Raw genomic sequence first — 15,471 nt, forward strand, 5'->3', positions numbered from 1 at the left:
AATCGACTCGGGATACTTATAAGATACTACCATGATTTTTTCAGATTTTTTGGTCCAAAAATAAATTAGGCCGAAAACCGGCCTTACCGACCCTCCCCCTTTTCAAGCCAAAATGGAATAGTGACATCTGAAGTTAAAAAATTAATTTTGAACTAAAAGCAAAGTTTTAAACAAACACAAGCATTTTTAACTAAAGAGACAAATTTTTAGACTAAAGAGTTTCAACTAATGAGAGTACTGTTTTACCAAAAAATACGGTTTTTCTACAAATAGTTGAATTTTCACTTAAAACAGATAAATTTTTTACTAAAACTAGAATAATTAAGTTTTCAGTAAAAAGTTTAATTTTTAATAAAATCAAAGTAAATTTTCAACGAAATAGTATTTTTATCCAAGAAGATTAAATTTCCACCCAATAAGATCAATTTTCGACAAAAAATGGATGTTACATTTTCAGTTAAATAAATTAATTCTATACAAGAAAAAAAACTGATTTTCAACCAAATAGATCAATTTTCAACCAAGTAATTCAGTTTTAAATCAAGAAGATGAATTTTCTACCAAAAAAGATAAAGTTTAAATAAAATATATAATTTTCAACTAAAAATATAAACTTTCAAACAAAAATGGAATATTTACAGTCTCAGTTAAAAAATTAATTTTAAACTAAAAAGAAATGAATTTTCAGTCATAGAAATTACCTTTTAATCATAATGATGAATTTTCAACCAAAAATATGAATTTTACATTTAAAAAGAAAAACGAATTTTAACTATTTTTTTTTCAACCGAATAAATGAATTCTTAACAAAAGGTAGAATAATTAAATTTTCTACAAAATAGAACATTTTTTTTAACAAAAAAGATTACATTTCCATCAAAAAAGGTAAATTTTCGACAAAAAATGAAATAGTTAAAGTGAATTTTTAACTAAAATGATAAAATTTCAATTAAAAAGATAAATTTTCTAACAAAAATAAAAGACTTGAATTTTCAGTTAGTACAATAAATTTTCAACAAAAAAAGACGAATTTCTAACAAAATAATTAAATTTTCAACCACAGAAATTAATTCTTAAACAAAAAGATGAAGTTTCAAATAATGGGAGTACTCTTCTACGAAAAAGACAGATTTTCAATAAATAGTTAAATTTTCACCTAAAACAGATCAATTTTCAACTAAATTAGAATGATTGAATGTTCAGTAAAAATTAGTTTTCCATAAAATAAAAGTAAATTTTCAACCTACAAGATTAAATTTCTACCAAAAAAGATCAATGTTCGACAAAAAATGGAAGTTAAATTTTCATGTTAAAAAATTAATTCCAGATAAGAAAAAATTAATTTTTAACCAATAAGACGTATTTTTTACTAAAGTAAACGAATTTTAAACAAATTACATACATTTTTAACAAAATATTTGAATTTTTAAAGGAATTTTCAACCAAAATGAGGAATTAGTCACCCAGAAGTTTAAATATTCTCCCAAAAATGCGAATTTTCAATAAAAAACCCAAGAATTTTAAAACAAGTACTTGGATTTCCATCTTAAGAGCATAAATTTAGAACCGAACATGTACGAGTTAAATTTTCAGTTAAAGAAATTAATTTTCAACTAGAAAACATCATTTCGAACAAAATAATTAAATTGAAAAAAATACTTGTATACTAAAATTATGAATCATCAATCAAATAAAATGAACGTTTATCGAAGTAGTTCCACTTCCAAATAATAATGGACTTTTTAACCAAAAAGTCTGAATTTTCAACGAAAAAGGTGATATTTGATATACCAACCAAAAACGGAATTGAATTTTATACCCAAAATAGTTGAATTTAACCAAAAAAGATCAATTATCAATAAAATAGTTTAAATCTTCAACCAAATGAGAATAATTTCCAACCAAGTAGTTGCGATTTTTCACCACGATAATAAAATTAATTTTAAATTTAGTTTTTCAAAAATTCCCTAACTCTATCATGTTTTCCCTGACATTTTCTGATTTTCTGGAATAACCTGATCTGTAGCACACTGTAATTAAAAAGAGTATTTGCCTATTTCACTGTAGAATGTTTCTGTAAAAGAATATGTAGTAATTGTGATATATATTTTGTTTTAAACATTTGCTCAACATAAATTTTCGACAATGGAACCCTCCTAGCTAGTAATATTTCCAGTCAAAAAATAAATTCACTTTCATTTCCCGGTTTCCCAGAGGACACACTCTTTTTTTATGATAGGAGAATACCACAATTGATATATTTAACATTTTTCGTGAAATTTTAAAGGATTTTATAATAAATACCTTTCAGAAGTGGCGACAGAGGATGGAGAAATTAAATAAAAGTACATGAAGCACTCGGGCAGACGGAATTTCGGATCTGGCCTGTACCAAACTTCTAAAATCTCGTCACTGTGAACTTTAACCGGATACTTGGGAGTATTCTCGGGAATAGGAATCAAACTAAAATCGGTCGTGAGGAAGATGTTGGGCTCCGGTAAATGAAACTCAGCCAAGGGCTCAACGGTTTTCCACGACTTTATCCACTCCGGGGGAATTGCCTCATCCGCATACTTTGTTTTGAACCAGGGCTCAACTTTCTCAAACTCCTCGTCGTTGAATCTTTTGTCGAAAATAATGATATTGACATTATCCGGAGTCAACATGTCCATACAATCCTGGATGGCACTCGGATTGTACTCGAAATAAAGATCGCTTCCTGTTATATAATCCTGAGGTGCGTAATAGTGCATATTTTCGCAGAGACTTTCTACATAATCAGATGGTTCTTCTTCATCCGCAAATCTAGAATCACAATAAAAAATTATTATTCTAAAACTAGAATAGTTTGAAGTTTATTTCAGACTTTAAAGCCTAAATTGCTCACTAAACAGGAGAAATATGATGATTTTACACGAATATAGGGGAAAAATAAGAGAATAATTTTTTTTTGATAATAAAATTATATGTAGGTAATATTCTGAATTCAATATGAGAATTTTGAAAAAAGTAGTTAATTTTTCAACCGAAGATTAATTTTCAAATAAAATTATGAATATTCAAAACAAAGAAAATTAATTTAAAACAAAGTGGTTCAACTTTCATCCAAGTATAGTTGAATTTTCAACCAAAAAGATAAATTTTCAATATTGAACCAAAAGTAATTTTCAGCTAAAAAGAATAATATAGAAGAAGAAAAAATATATTTAATTTTTCAACCACAAAAATTAATTTTCAACTAAAGTAATGAATCTTCAGAAAAAAAAGAATTTTTATCAAAGCAGTTTAACCACGTATAGTTGAATTTTCAACCAAAAACAATTAATTTTCAACAAAAATACGAATTTTCAACAAAATAGTTAATTTTTAAAAAACAGAGATTAATTTTTAACTGAAATAATTAATTTTCAGTCAAAAAATGAATTTTTATTAAAGCAGTTGCACCAAGAATTGTTGAATTTTCAAACAAAAAGAATTAGTTTTCAACCAAAAAAAGATGAATTTTCAATAAAATAGTCCATTTTTAAACCTCAGCTGAAATTTAAACTAAGATTTTTCACTAAAAAATACGAATTCTTAACAAAATAGATGAATTTTCCAATACAAAAGATTAATTTTTAACCAAAAAGGCGAATTTTCATGAAAGTAGTAGTAATTTTTTAACCTGAGATTAATTTTCAACTAACAAGATGAATTTTCAACCAATAAGATTAACTTTCCACTAAAAAGACGAATTTCTGACAAAATAATTGAATTTTCAATTAAAAAGATTAATTTTCAACTGAAATAATGAATCTTCAACAAAGAGAAAAAATAATTTTAGAATAAAATAGTTCATTTTTCAACCTCAGCTGAAATTTAAACTAGAATTTTCCACTCAAAAAGACGAACTTTTAACAAAATAGTTGAATTTTTAAATACAAAAGATCAATTTTTAATTAAACAGATTAATTTTCAACTGAAATAATGAATCTTCAACCAAAATAGACGAATTTTACAATAAAATAGTTCATTTTCCAACCTCAGCTGAAATGTAAACTAGAATTGTTCACTTAAAAGGACGAATTTTTAACAAAATAGTTGAATTTTCAAATACAAAAAATGAATTTTCAACCAACAATGAAATTGTTAAATTGTCAGTTAAAAAGATTAATTTTCAAGAACAAAAAAAAATAATTTTCAACAAAATAGTGCATTTTTAAACCAAAGAGATTAATTTTTAACTGAAATAATTAAGCTAAAGCAAAAAAAAGTATTTTTATGAAAGCAGTTCAACTAAGTATATAGTTGAATTTTTAACCAAAAAGACGAATTTTCAAGAAAATAGTTAATTGTTCAACCTGAGGTTAATTTTCAACTAACAAGATGAATTTTCAACCAATAAGATTAATCATCCACTAAAAAGGACGAATTTTTTACAAAATAGTTGAATTTTCAAATACAAAAGATCAATTTTCAATTAAAAAGATGGATTTTCAACTGAAATAATGAATTTTCAGCCAAAAAATGAATTTTCATTAAAGCACTTCGACCAAGTACATATGGTTAAATTTTCAACAAAATAGTTCATTTTTCAACCTGCGATGAATTTTCAACTAAAAAGATCCATTTTTAACAAAACAAAACGACGAATTTTCAATTAATTAGTTAATTTTTTCAACGAGAAATTAATTTTTAACTGAAATTATGAATCGTAAATGAATTTTTAACAAAATAGATCCACTTTCAACCAAGCATAGTTGAATTTTCAAGCAAGAAGATTAATCTTCTACCAAAAATGACGAAATAATTTTAAAATAAAATGCCTGCATTTTAAACTAAATAGTTGAATATTTAAATAAAAAAGATCAATTTCAAACAAAAATTACGTAGTTCAATTTTCAGTCAAAACAGTTTTATGCAATTGTCGTAATTAACAATGATTGCCATTATTAATAGTAATAAAACATAAATGTAATATTTTAATAAATTATATATATATATATATATAAAATTTTATGTTATATTAACAATGAATCCATTTTTAAACGAAATAGTTTAATATTTCCAAACCAGAAAGACGACTTTTTTTAGAAGACAGTTGATTTTTTAACAAAAAAGTTAATTTTAAACTAAGAAAGTTGAATTTTCAACCTAAAAAATGATGTTTCTACCAAAATAGGTGAAATTTGAACCTAAAAGGATGAATTTTCTACAAAAAAAAATGAAACTTGGACAAAATAGTCGAATTTTCAACAGAAAAAAATGCTTGAACTTCTACAAACAATTATTAAATTTTCAACGAAACAGTTTGTTTTAATCTAAACAACGCCATTTTCGATTCGAAAAGAGATTTGTTCAACAAAGCAGTTGGTTTTTTCACAAAAAAGATGACTTTTTAACAAAACAGTTGTAGCTCCAACAAAACAATAATAAAATTTCTAACAAAATAGTAGATTTTGTAATCGAAACAGAATTTTAAAACAAAAATATAATACCAGTCTTACAAACCAAAAAAATTAACTTTCAATTTCAGAAAAAAATGCGAGAAAAGAGGAAAGTTTCTTGAAAACAGGGGAAAAAGGATGAATTATTTTTAAAAAGTGGAAAAGAGGATAATAGGGAAAAGAAAAATAACCAATTATTCATTTAGATAGTTTAGTATGCGAAATACCTGAAATTTGTCTTTTCAATGAGATCAATCTCGTCGTAGAGTCTCTTCTGAGGACCTCCTTTTCGCAGCATATTAAGGTAAGAAAATATAGCGTCCAGGACTTCCTTCAGATGCTCGTGGCCCTCGTCTGTGAGAATGAGAGACAAACTGAAAAGCGCATACATCGAACTGTGTTCAAACCCTCCTTCCGCATTCCCGCTGAAAATGTCGAGACACCACATCTTCTTTCGTAGATAACTGATCAACGATCCTTTTCCTTCATGCCCAACGATATAGGAAACATACTGGTGGGGTTTACTTTTGTAGAGATGGTGCAAAGGAGGCATAGCCCACGTCAATTCTATCTGAAATATTAATATAATGATTATTTAACCAGGTAATTCTTAGAAAATAAAAAAAGTCTTAATCCCTAGTGAGGGTGGCGCTTCGGTGGATGATTAAAAATTTTCGGCCATTTCCCGGTCTAGTTCTTCAATTTTCCCGGCGAACTAAAAGTGATATTTATATTTGTCTCTAAATGCAAATATTTATTTAAGTTCATCACGTTCATTCCAAACATCCTTCAACACAACAGAACAAAATATTACAAAATAAATTCATTTTAAAATATCTAAATTTTGCACGAAAGAATATCAACTTTTAGGAAAAAATGGAATAGTTAAACTTTTAGTTGAAGAAGTTAAATTTCAACCGAAAATAACGGATTTAAAAAGAAATAATTTAATTTTTAACTTAAGTTATGAATTTTCAAATAAAATAATGAATCATCAAATGAAATAGTTGAATTTTAACCCTTAGAGGGCATACTGGGTGTAAAATACCCGGAGACTTATTTGAGCTTTAAAAAAACGTACCAAATTCAAGAAAATGGAACATATGGCGCCATATTAACAAATGATATAAAAATCTATTTTTCTAAGTCATTTCCACATAATTTTGATTTTTATAATTTTTATATGCAGTTTAAGATCAATAAAATAGTTTAATCACGCAAAGTACGATGTTTAATTTTTCATTGAATTGAAGCTTTTATTTTTCAGAATAAATACCTTTTTTTCTAACGAAAACTATAAGACTAATTTTATTTTTGAAGCGCCGTGAAATTTTAAGTAAAAATATCGAAAACTTAAAAAGTTATGAGTTTTAGAGTGAAAGAAGTGATTTTTAATTTGTTGTCAAAAAAGGATTTTTCTTTAACTACTTTAAATTTCAAAAACTGTTATGAAACCTTTTTCTACTTAAACTGAATAGATTAAACATCATTTATTGATTTTCTTGTCAGAAACTATCCAATACCGCCGACACAGCACACATTTGAATACCCTTGGGTGTCTAACACCCAGTATGCTCTTTATGTAATTTGACGGAAGTGTGCCCTTTAAGGGTTAAACAAAAAAATGAGTTTTCAACTAAAACAATGAATCTTCAACCGAAAGATTTGAATTTTTAACAAAACAAATAATTGACTTATATTAAAAAACATAAATTGTTAAACAAAACTTAAATAATTGCACTGCTGTGTACAATTTTTAGGCCACCTCTTTTTTTATGACTGAATAAATTTTCTTAATTTTAATTATACAAGAGCTAAAAAAATTTTCTTTAAAAGGTTGATTGGTTTCGAGAATTTTGTATAAAATAAGCTCAGGGTGAAACCAATTTGTCTATCTTTAAAGTAGATATTGCAAAAATAGTGTGAATTTCAATATTTTCTTAAATTTCCAATAACTTCCGAAATAATCAACATTTTTCAAGATTCTTGAGCTCAGTTTAAAGCTATATTTTCATTGTGTTACAAAAGCTTACGAGTATAAATTGTAAACAATTTCCTTTCGAATTGCAAGAACTTGAAATTGTAATAAAATTTATAAAATGTACACTATTTTTGCAATATCTACTTAAAAACTAGACAAATTGGCTTCACCCTGGGCTTATTTTATACAGAATTTCGAAAACAATCAACTTTTTAAAGAGAAATTTTTTTAGCTCTGGTATAATTAAAATTAAAAGAATTTATTCAGTCATAAAAAAAGAGGTGGCCTAAAACTTTTGCACGGCAGTGTAAATTTTGAGTTAAAAAATGTTATGTTTAACAAAAAAGATAAATTGTCAACTAAAACTATGGAAATTCAATTAGAATAAATTCAAGTTTCAGTTTAAAAAAGGACTTTCTCCAAAGAAACTAACTTTCAAAAAAAAAACTTACTTTAAAAAAATAGTTACATTTTCAAACAAAGATTGAAGAAGATGAACTTTCAAATAAAATTGTAAATCTTTAACTGGAATATTTATATCTTAAACCTTAAAAATGAATTTTCAACTAAAACGATGAATCTTGAACTAAAATAGTTGAATTTTTCACCAAATAGAAGCATTTTCAACCAAAAAGATTAATTTCTAGCAAAAAAGATGAATTTTAAATTAAAGCAGAAGATTTTCCAATCCAAAAATGAATAATAAAATTTTTAATCAAAAAATGAATGATCAACCAGATAGATTAATTTTTAAATAAAATTATGGAATATACAACGGGAATAATAGTTACTTTTTCAGTTCCAATCAATAGTAATTTTCAACCAAGAAAGAAACAAATTTTCAGCAAAAAATTCCTTTTCATCCAAAGATAAAAGAAGTTTTCAATAGAATAGCTCATATTTAAACGAAAGAAATTATTTTTTAATTAAAATCATGAATCTTCAACCAAAAGCATTTATTTTTAACAAAAGAGTTTAACTTTCAACCTAATTTCTAACACAATAAGTGACTAACGACTACAAAACAACGCAAGTAATAATTTCAAAAGAATTGGAACAATTTTAAAAATCGAAAAAACTCGATTGAAAACAATAAATTTGGAGTAAATTTAGATAAATTTAAAGGAAATTAGACCAATTAGATGAAATTCATAAAAAAAAGTCCAGATGAATTTAAAAAGCAATTTATTGAATTAAGAACAATTGAAAAATATAAAAAATTAATAGAATTGAGTAAATTTAGAAGAATTAAGAATAAATTAATAAAAACATAGGGTGAATCCAAATGAACAGCAAAAAATATTTGAAAATCTCTTCAAATCTTTGAAATCCAACGAAATACCTCAAGACTCGTGAATAAATAAATAAAAAAATAAAATAAACCTTTGGTAAAATCGTTTCATATCTTCCGAAATTCTAGAAAATTCCATTATCTTAAAATATTTGAAATGCTTTGAAATTCATTCAAATTAATAAAATTGATCAATAATTCCTTGGAATCTTTTTAAATTTCCTTATAAATATTTCAAATTTTTTAAAATTCCATTAATCTAACTAAATAAATTAAAAATTACTTGGAATCTTTCAAAATAACCTAAAATATTTTGAAATCCCTTGATATTTTTTAAAACTCTTGAACCGCAATACCTTACTTCTCGTGAATAATTAAATTATTTAAATTTTCCGTTAAAATTTATCCCTTCAAATTGGAAAGAGTGCTTAATTCAAGTGGTAAAAAAAGTTAAACTAATAAAACCAAATTTTGTTTCTATATACATTTAAAACCTTTTTAGTTGAGTTTTCAAATTAAAAAGATACATTTTGAACCTAAGAAATGAATTTTTATCTAGAAATGATGAATATTCAAATTAAAATATGAATTCTTAACGATATAGTTGAATTTTCAACCCAAAATATTAATTTCTTTACCAAAAAAGACTAAGTTTCAACAAAGTATATGAATTTTTATCTAAAAAAGACCAATTTTAAAACCAAATTAGCAAAGTTAAAAGGTTTGTAAAATAAATGATAAAAAAAACGAATTTTCAAAAAAATAGTTCTTTTTCATCCAAAGAACGAAAATAAAATACTTAAGTTTTCAGTTGGTAAATTTCAATTGGTATATTTTCAGCCAAGAAGATTAAATTTATATCAAAACGATCAATTTTCGACAAAAAATAAAACAGAAACTGTTACATTTTTAGTTGAAAAAGTTAATTTTAAATAAGAACAAACTAATTTTCTACCAAAATAGACGAATTTTTAACAAAGTGCATGCATTTTTAAAGGAATTTTCTACCAAAAAGAGGAATTAGTCACCAAATTAAAAAGTTAATATGGTTTTTTGGTAGTAGCTGAAGAAATTTTATTTTCAGAATATTCAAATTTTTTCAAAATGTTTGCATATGACTCAATTGAAAGAAACCATGTTTTTGCACATTTTCAAAAAATTCTAGATAAATAAAATTTTATTATTTATTTATGATAATTGTAAATTAATAAATAAATATAAATATAATTTGAACTTTCAGAACTAAACACTGAATCGAAGATATTAAAAGATATCAAAAATGATTCTTACTTTTTTAGGATGTCCACATCCCGTTTAAGGCAATAAAAACAATTTTTCTACAAAAAATAATTAAAAAATTTGTTCTTATTGTCTAGAAAAGGGTGCTGAATGAACACCCGAATGTTGGTAGAATTTTTAAAATGTATTTTGATCATTAATTGAAAAAAATTAAAATAAAAACAAGAAGGCGGGGATTTGCACTTTGCCTTCATTTTCTTTGCTCTTCTTTTATTTATTACTTTTTTTAATTCGAATAGAGACATTCATAAGTATGCAGTAGAAATTTCATCGTTAAACTCTAGTTTTTATTTTAAAAAATTCATATAATTTCGTATTTAAATTTGAATGTTAAATGTCATACAGTAACTGCTGAAAATTGAAAGATCTCACTACAAAAAAATAAAAATTAAAAAAAAAAGATCAATAGATTACCTGACAGACATCTTTAAAAGGTTTAACTTTGTACATTTTTCGAAAATCGGGAGTATCAAATGAATCGGCTCCTTTAAATTTACTAAAATCGTCTCCTGGTAAATTGTTAGTTGGCACATCTGAAAAGCAGTCCTTCACGTATTGTTCCAATTTGTCCAAGGGAAGTCTTGCCTGTTGAATAAAATAAAATTTAAATTTATTTTAAACGCACTAGAATATATATATATAATTTCCGCTTAGACTTTCATATTACTTGAATCGCCAAAGTCATTCTGTGAGCGCTGTAATGTCTTTCCCGGAATTTGTGCAGTTGTTCATACAGTTTATCGTCCCGAACAGAATCTCGTAGTGTCAGCAAATTTCCCCAGGTGAATTTGGTGGCAGGATGATTGGGTTTTGCAAAACTGCAAAACAATTGCTCCTTTCTGTGCAAGTCCGAGGGTAACGCCATTTGAAATTCTAATCGAAAACAGAAATTCTATTTAGACTGAATCCAAATCTAAAACTCTACGCATTTTTTTTTTCAAAATTCTTTTAGTGATACGAACCACTTTCAACGACTTCGCGTTCTCGAGAGATGGCGTCCCTTTTCATGAGAGGACTGATAAAAAACTGAGCGAAACGATCCAATGCAGGGAATAAATGCTTTTCTTGAATTTCAAAATAAAATGATGTTTGCTCACATTCTGTCGTTGCGTTGTCAGAACCTCCTCGTTTTTTTATGAATGCGTCAAAATCATTTTCCTAAAATTTATGATTCTATTTTTACCCTAAGTACTCATAAAAATTAGATCTAAAATTCAATAATATTAAGAGTAGATTAGAAGACGATTAAAAAAATATGTCATGATATTTTTAAAACTGTCCACAAATACGTGACATTTTTTTCTTTGATGAAAATTGATTTCAATATGAAAACAAGATTTAAAGTCAAAATATGTAGAATTTACAAACCATAAAATATTAATTTGTTAACGAAAGAGCTGAATTTCCAATTAAAAAGGAGGTTTTAAGATCAAAAATTGAATACTTTAGAAAAAAAGTTGACTTTTAAACCCGAAAAAGTGATTTTTAACCAAAAAGTTGAATTTGCAGTCTTCAAAGACGAATTTTAAAACAAAAAAAAAGGAACATCATTTTAAATAATACTTAAATTCAACCGCAAAAAATTGCATTTTTAACCAAATAGTCAAATCTTCAATTTAAATAGACGAATTTCTTACAAGACAGTTTAATTTTCAACTAAGAACTTTTCTACCCAAAAAGATGAATTTCCCATCGAAAAGGACGAATTTTTAACAAAACAGTTGAATTTTTGAACAAAAAAGATGATTTTCTAACCAAAAAAGAACCTAAAAAAAGTTGCATTTTTATCCATATACTGGAATTTTTAACCAGACAAATGTTTTAATCAAGTGTGAAAAATAATGTTAAGCCAAAAAAGAGAAATTTTCTGAAAACTAATTTTATTTTCTACGAAAGTAATAGAATTTTCAACCCAAAAAGATGAAATTTTAATAAAACAGTTGCATTTTTAATGCAAAATATTGAATTTTATATTTAAAAGGATAATTTTTCAAGCAACAAGAGAATAGTTAAGTTTTCAATTAAAAAAATTATTTTTAAGCAAGAAAAAAAGAATTTTCAACCAATAATGGAACAGTTAATTTTCAGCTGAAAAAATTGATCTTCAACAAAAAAAAAAACAATTATTCAACAAGAGTTCAATCTTTAACAAGTAAAATCAATGTTTAACAAAGTAGTTGAACTTTCCACCAAGTAGTGGGATTTTTAACCAAAAAATATGAATTTACAATGCAAAATTTAATAGTTGAACTTAAAAATAAAACCGAACAATTAAAAAAAAAAGAGTTAAATTTTCATTCCAAAAAATTAATTTTAAATTAAAAAAGGCATTAAAAAAATAGTTCATTTTATAACCATTAAAATGATTTTTTAAGAAAACATAAATTATAAAAGTAAATATTATATTAATTTTGAAGTTCTCTTAAATTTGTTAACACTATTTATTTTTGTCCTGACAAGTTATACATTTATTAAACAATAATCAAAAATATTTTTTTAAATGTGTGAATGAACTGCTTCAAAAGTCGCCATTTTTTTGTATTTCAAAACTTTCCGCATAACTTTTACAGCATTGTTTTATTGAAATTTCCTACACTAAAAGAAAAAGTAATGTTTTTGCACATTTTTAATACGTTTAAGAATAAAATTCATAACTTTATTAGCAATTTTATTCGATGACTTATGAATTTAATGTCCCGCATTTAGACAAATTTTTGGTGAAGTTGCCTAAAGCGGGACGAGCTGTCGTTGACTGTCTCAGTTTCGGACACTTGAACTAGAGTTGCGTAATTGCCCTAATATAGTATCTCATACATTTAATTTTTCAATCAAAATTAGTAAATATGCATTAAAATGTAGTATTATAGATTTATATAAAATAATAATAAGATTAATATTAACAATTTACTTTTTAAGATAAATTAAGTAAATTATCTTTTCTGTGGAAAATTTATATTTTCAAATTGAAAATACAACTGTTTTAAATAAAAGTCATCTTTTTGACTTGAAAATTCAACAGTTTGGTTAAAATTTTATTTTATTTCTTGGCTGAAAACTGTTTTTTGATTAACATTTAAACTATTTTCTTGAAAATTCGCCTTTTTTGGTTCGAAAACGTATCTTTTTAATTATAAATTTTATCTTTCTTAAGCAAAAATGCAACTGTGGTTGAAAATTAATGTGTTTAGGTTAAGGCTTTAGCAGTTTGATTGGAAATTATTATTATTTTTTAATTAATTCGACTGCTTTCAATATCTAATGAATATATTTTTTGGTTGAAATATCAACTATTATATTTTTTGATCAGAATTTAACTTTTTTGGTTAAGGAAATACTTCAATTTTCAAACAAATAAGATTTTTTTATTAAAAAAAGAAAAATATTTCAACCAAATAGTTGAATTTTCAATTATAGTTAAATCATTTTTAACGAAACGGTTGCATTTTTCTCAAATAAAAAAAATGTAATTTATATAATTAAAATGATAAACTTTCAAACCAAAAAGACGAATTTTCAACAAAATAGTTGAAATATTAATCAAAACAAATTTAATTTGCAAGTAAATCGATAGTATCGATCTATAATATTAAATTTTAATGTATACTGACTAATTTTATTTAAAAATTTAATTGATGATGTCCATTTACAGTAATTAAATATAAAATTAATAATTTAGTTTTTGTTTTAATCGATCAAATAATGTCTTAAGACACTTATTATAACGGTTTTTGTACAAAAAATTCAAATTCCCCATTTTTAAATTTTGTTTACGTGTATTAGCTTTTCCTAACTGTCCCAGCAATGGTCAGTTTACTTTACATTTGTGGAAGAATTTTCAATCAAGAAGAATTATTTTCTACCAACAAAGGCAAATGTATAACAAAATACATCAATTTCAAAACAAATTACTTCAAATTTACATCAATTTAATAAATTTTCAACTAAAAACTATCAATTTTCAACCAATACAGGAATAATTAAATTTTTAGATGGAAAAAATGTTTTTCAACGAAAAAACCCAAATTATCAATAAATAACAAAGTATTATAAATTAATCAACATTTAACCAAGTAGTTGAAATTTTCAACCAAAAAAGGGTGAATTTTCAACCGAAAATTTTTTGTTAAAAAAAAAAAGTTCAAGCAAAAAAAGAAGAGTTAAATGTTCAGTTAAAAGAATGAATTTTTAATTTAAAAAAAAACTAACTTTTAACAGAATAGTTCAATTTTCAACTAACAAAATGAAATTTTAACAAAGTAATTAAACATTTAACCAATTAGTTGAATTTTTTATCTGAAAAATGTAAATTCTCAATGATAAATTTAATAGTCTAATTTTTAATCAAAAATAGAATAGTTACATTTTCAGTTAAACAAATACATTTTCAATGAAAAAAATACTTTTTTAAGTAGGAAAAAAATTAATTTTTAACCAAATATTTCAACCAATACAATTAATTTCTGTCAAAGTAGTCAAATTTTGAACAAACTAGTTGACTTTTCAAGCAAAAAAGATAAATTCTCAATGGAAAATTTAATACTTGAATTTTCAACTAAAACTTATAAATTTTAAAACAATAGTAAAAAGTTAATCTTTTAGTGAAAATAGTTAATTTAAATGAAAAATATAAAAAGAAAAGAATTTTCAGCGATATAATTTCATCTTTATCCAATAAAATGTATGTTTAACAAAGTAATCCAACATTTAACCAAGCAGTTGAATTTTTTAATCAAAATAGGTGAATTTCTAATAAAAAATTTCATAGTCGAATTGTCAACTACAAAATCATCAATTTCCAACCTAAAATGAATTATTTATATTTTTAGCCAAAATAATTAATTTCCAAGTGAAAAAAGAACGTATTTTTAACAAGAAAATTAAATCGTCAACCAAATACTATACATTTTAACCAAAAGAGATGAATTCTGAACCAAAAATATAATACTAGACTTGATAATAGATTTTACGCTTTCACGATGATTCATTTTGATAAAAAGAGATATTTCGGGTTTCACTCGTGTAAAAAACTACGAATTGTTTGCTGACGTTTCGTGAACATTGCAGTTCACATCTTCAGGGCTGACCTGAAACTGAGGAATCAGGTCATGATGTTCTTAGGTATACTTTCTACGATGCCTGTGATTGGCCAGAGAGCCCCACCGTGGGGAATGGTCGAAATTGGCCAATCAAGTCTTTTTTAAAAAATCCGGGAGAACGGAAAGCCAAATCGGATTGGTATTATATCCATTGTCCCTATTGATGTTATTAGGGTGTTTTAAGATTTCGATTGCTTCTCTATGTATTCTTGGAAACTTGTTGTGTGCTTTTGCAATGACTGTTGTTTCATCAAATAAAATGTTATAATCTGTTTTGATATGATGTTCAGCTAGTGCTGATTGCGTGAAGTGTTTTAGCCTGACTTTACTTTCATGTTCCTTCATACGTTGGCTCACCGCTCTCCCGGTTTCTCCAAT

The 15,471-nt window shown here is 25.2% G+C and overlaps 1 protein-coding gene across 1 annotated transcript in view; it reads right to left on the minus strand.

Annotated features, from left to right (window-relative positions):
* The window catches only part of LOC117175967 (nardilysin-like), a 40,578-nt gene that overhangs the window by 17,605 nt on the left and 7,502 nt on the right, over positions 1–15,471 (minus strand). The window contains exons 5-9 of the mRNA XM_033365852.1: positions 10,960–11,155; positions 10,665–10,870; positions 10,412–10,582; positions 5,654–5,997; positions 2,305–2,805 (exon numbers count right to left, since the gene is read on the minus strand). Coding sequence (XP_033221743.1) covers positions 2,305–2,805; positions 5,654–5,997; positions 10,412–10,582; positions 10,665–10,870; positions 10,960–11,155 — 1,418 coding nt within the window. The remainder of the gene's footprint in view (positions 1–2,304; positions 2,806–5,653; positions 5,998–10,411; positions 10,583–10,664; positions 10,871–10,959; positions 11,156–15,471) is intronic.

The sequence above is a fragment of the Belonocnema kinseyi genome, chromosome 7 (assembly GCF_010883055.1).
Source record: "Belonocnema kinseyi isolate 2016_QV_RU_SX_M_011 chromosome 7, B_treatae_v1, whole genome shotgun sequence".
NCBI classification, from domain to species: domain Eukaryota; kingdom Metazoa; phylum Arthropoda; class Insecta; order Hymenoptera; family Cynipidae; genus Belonocnema; species Belonocnema kinseyi.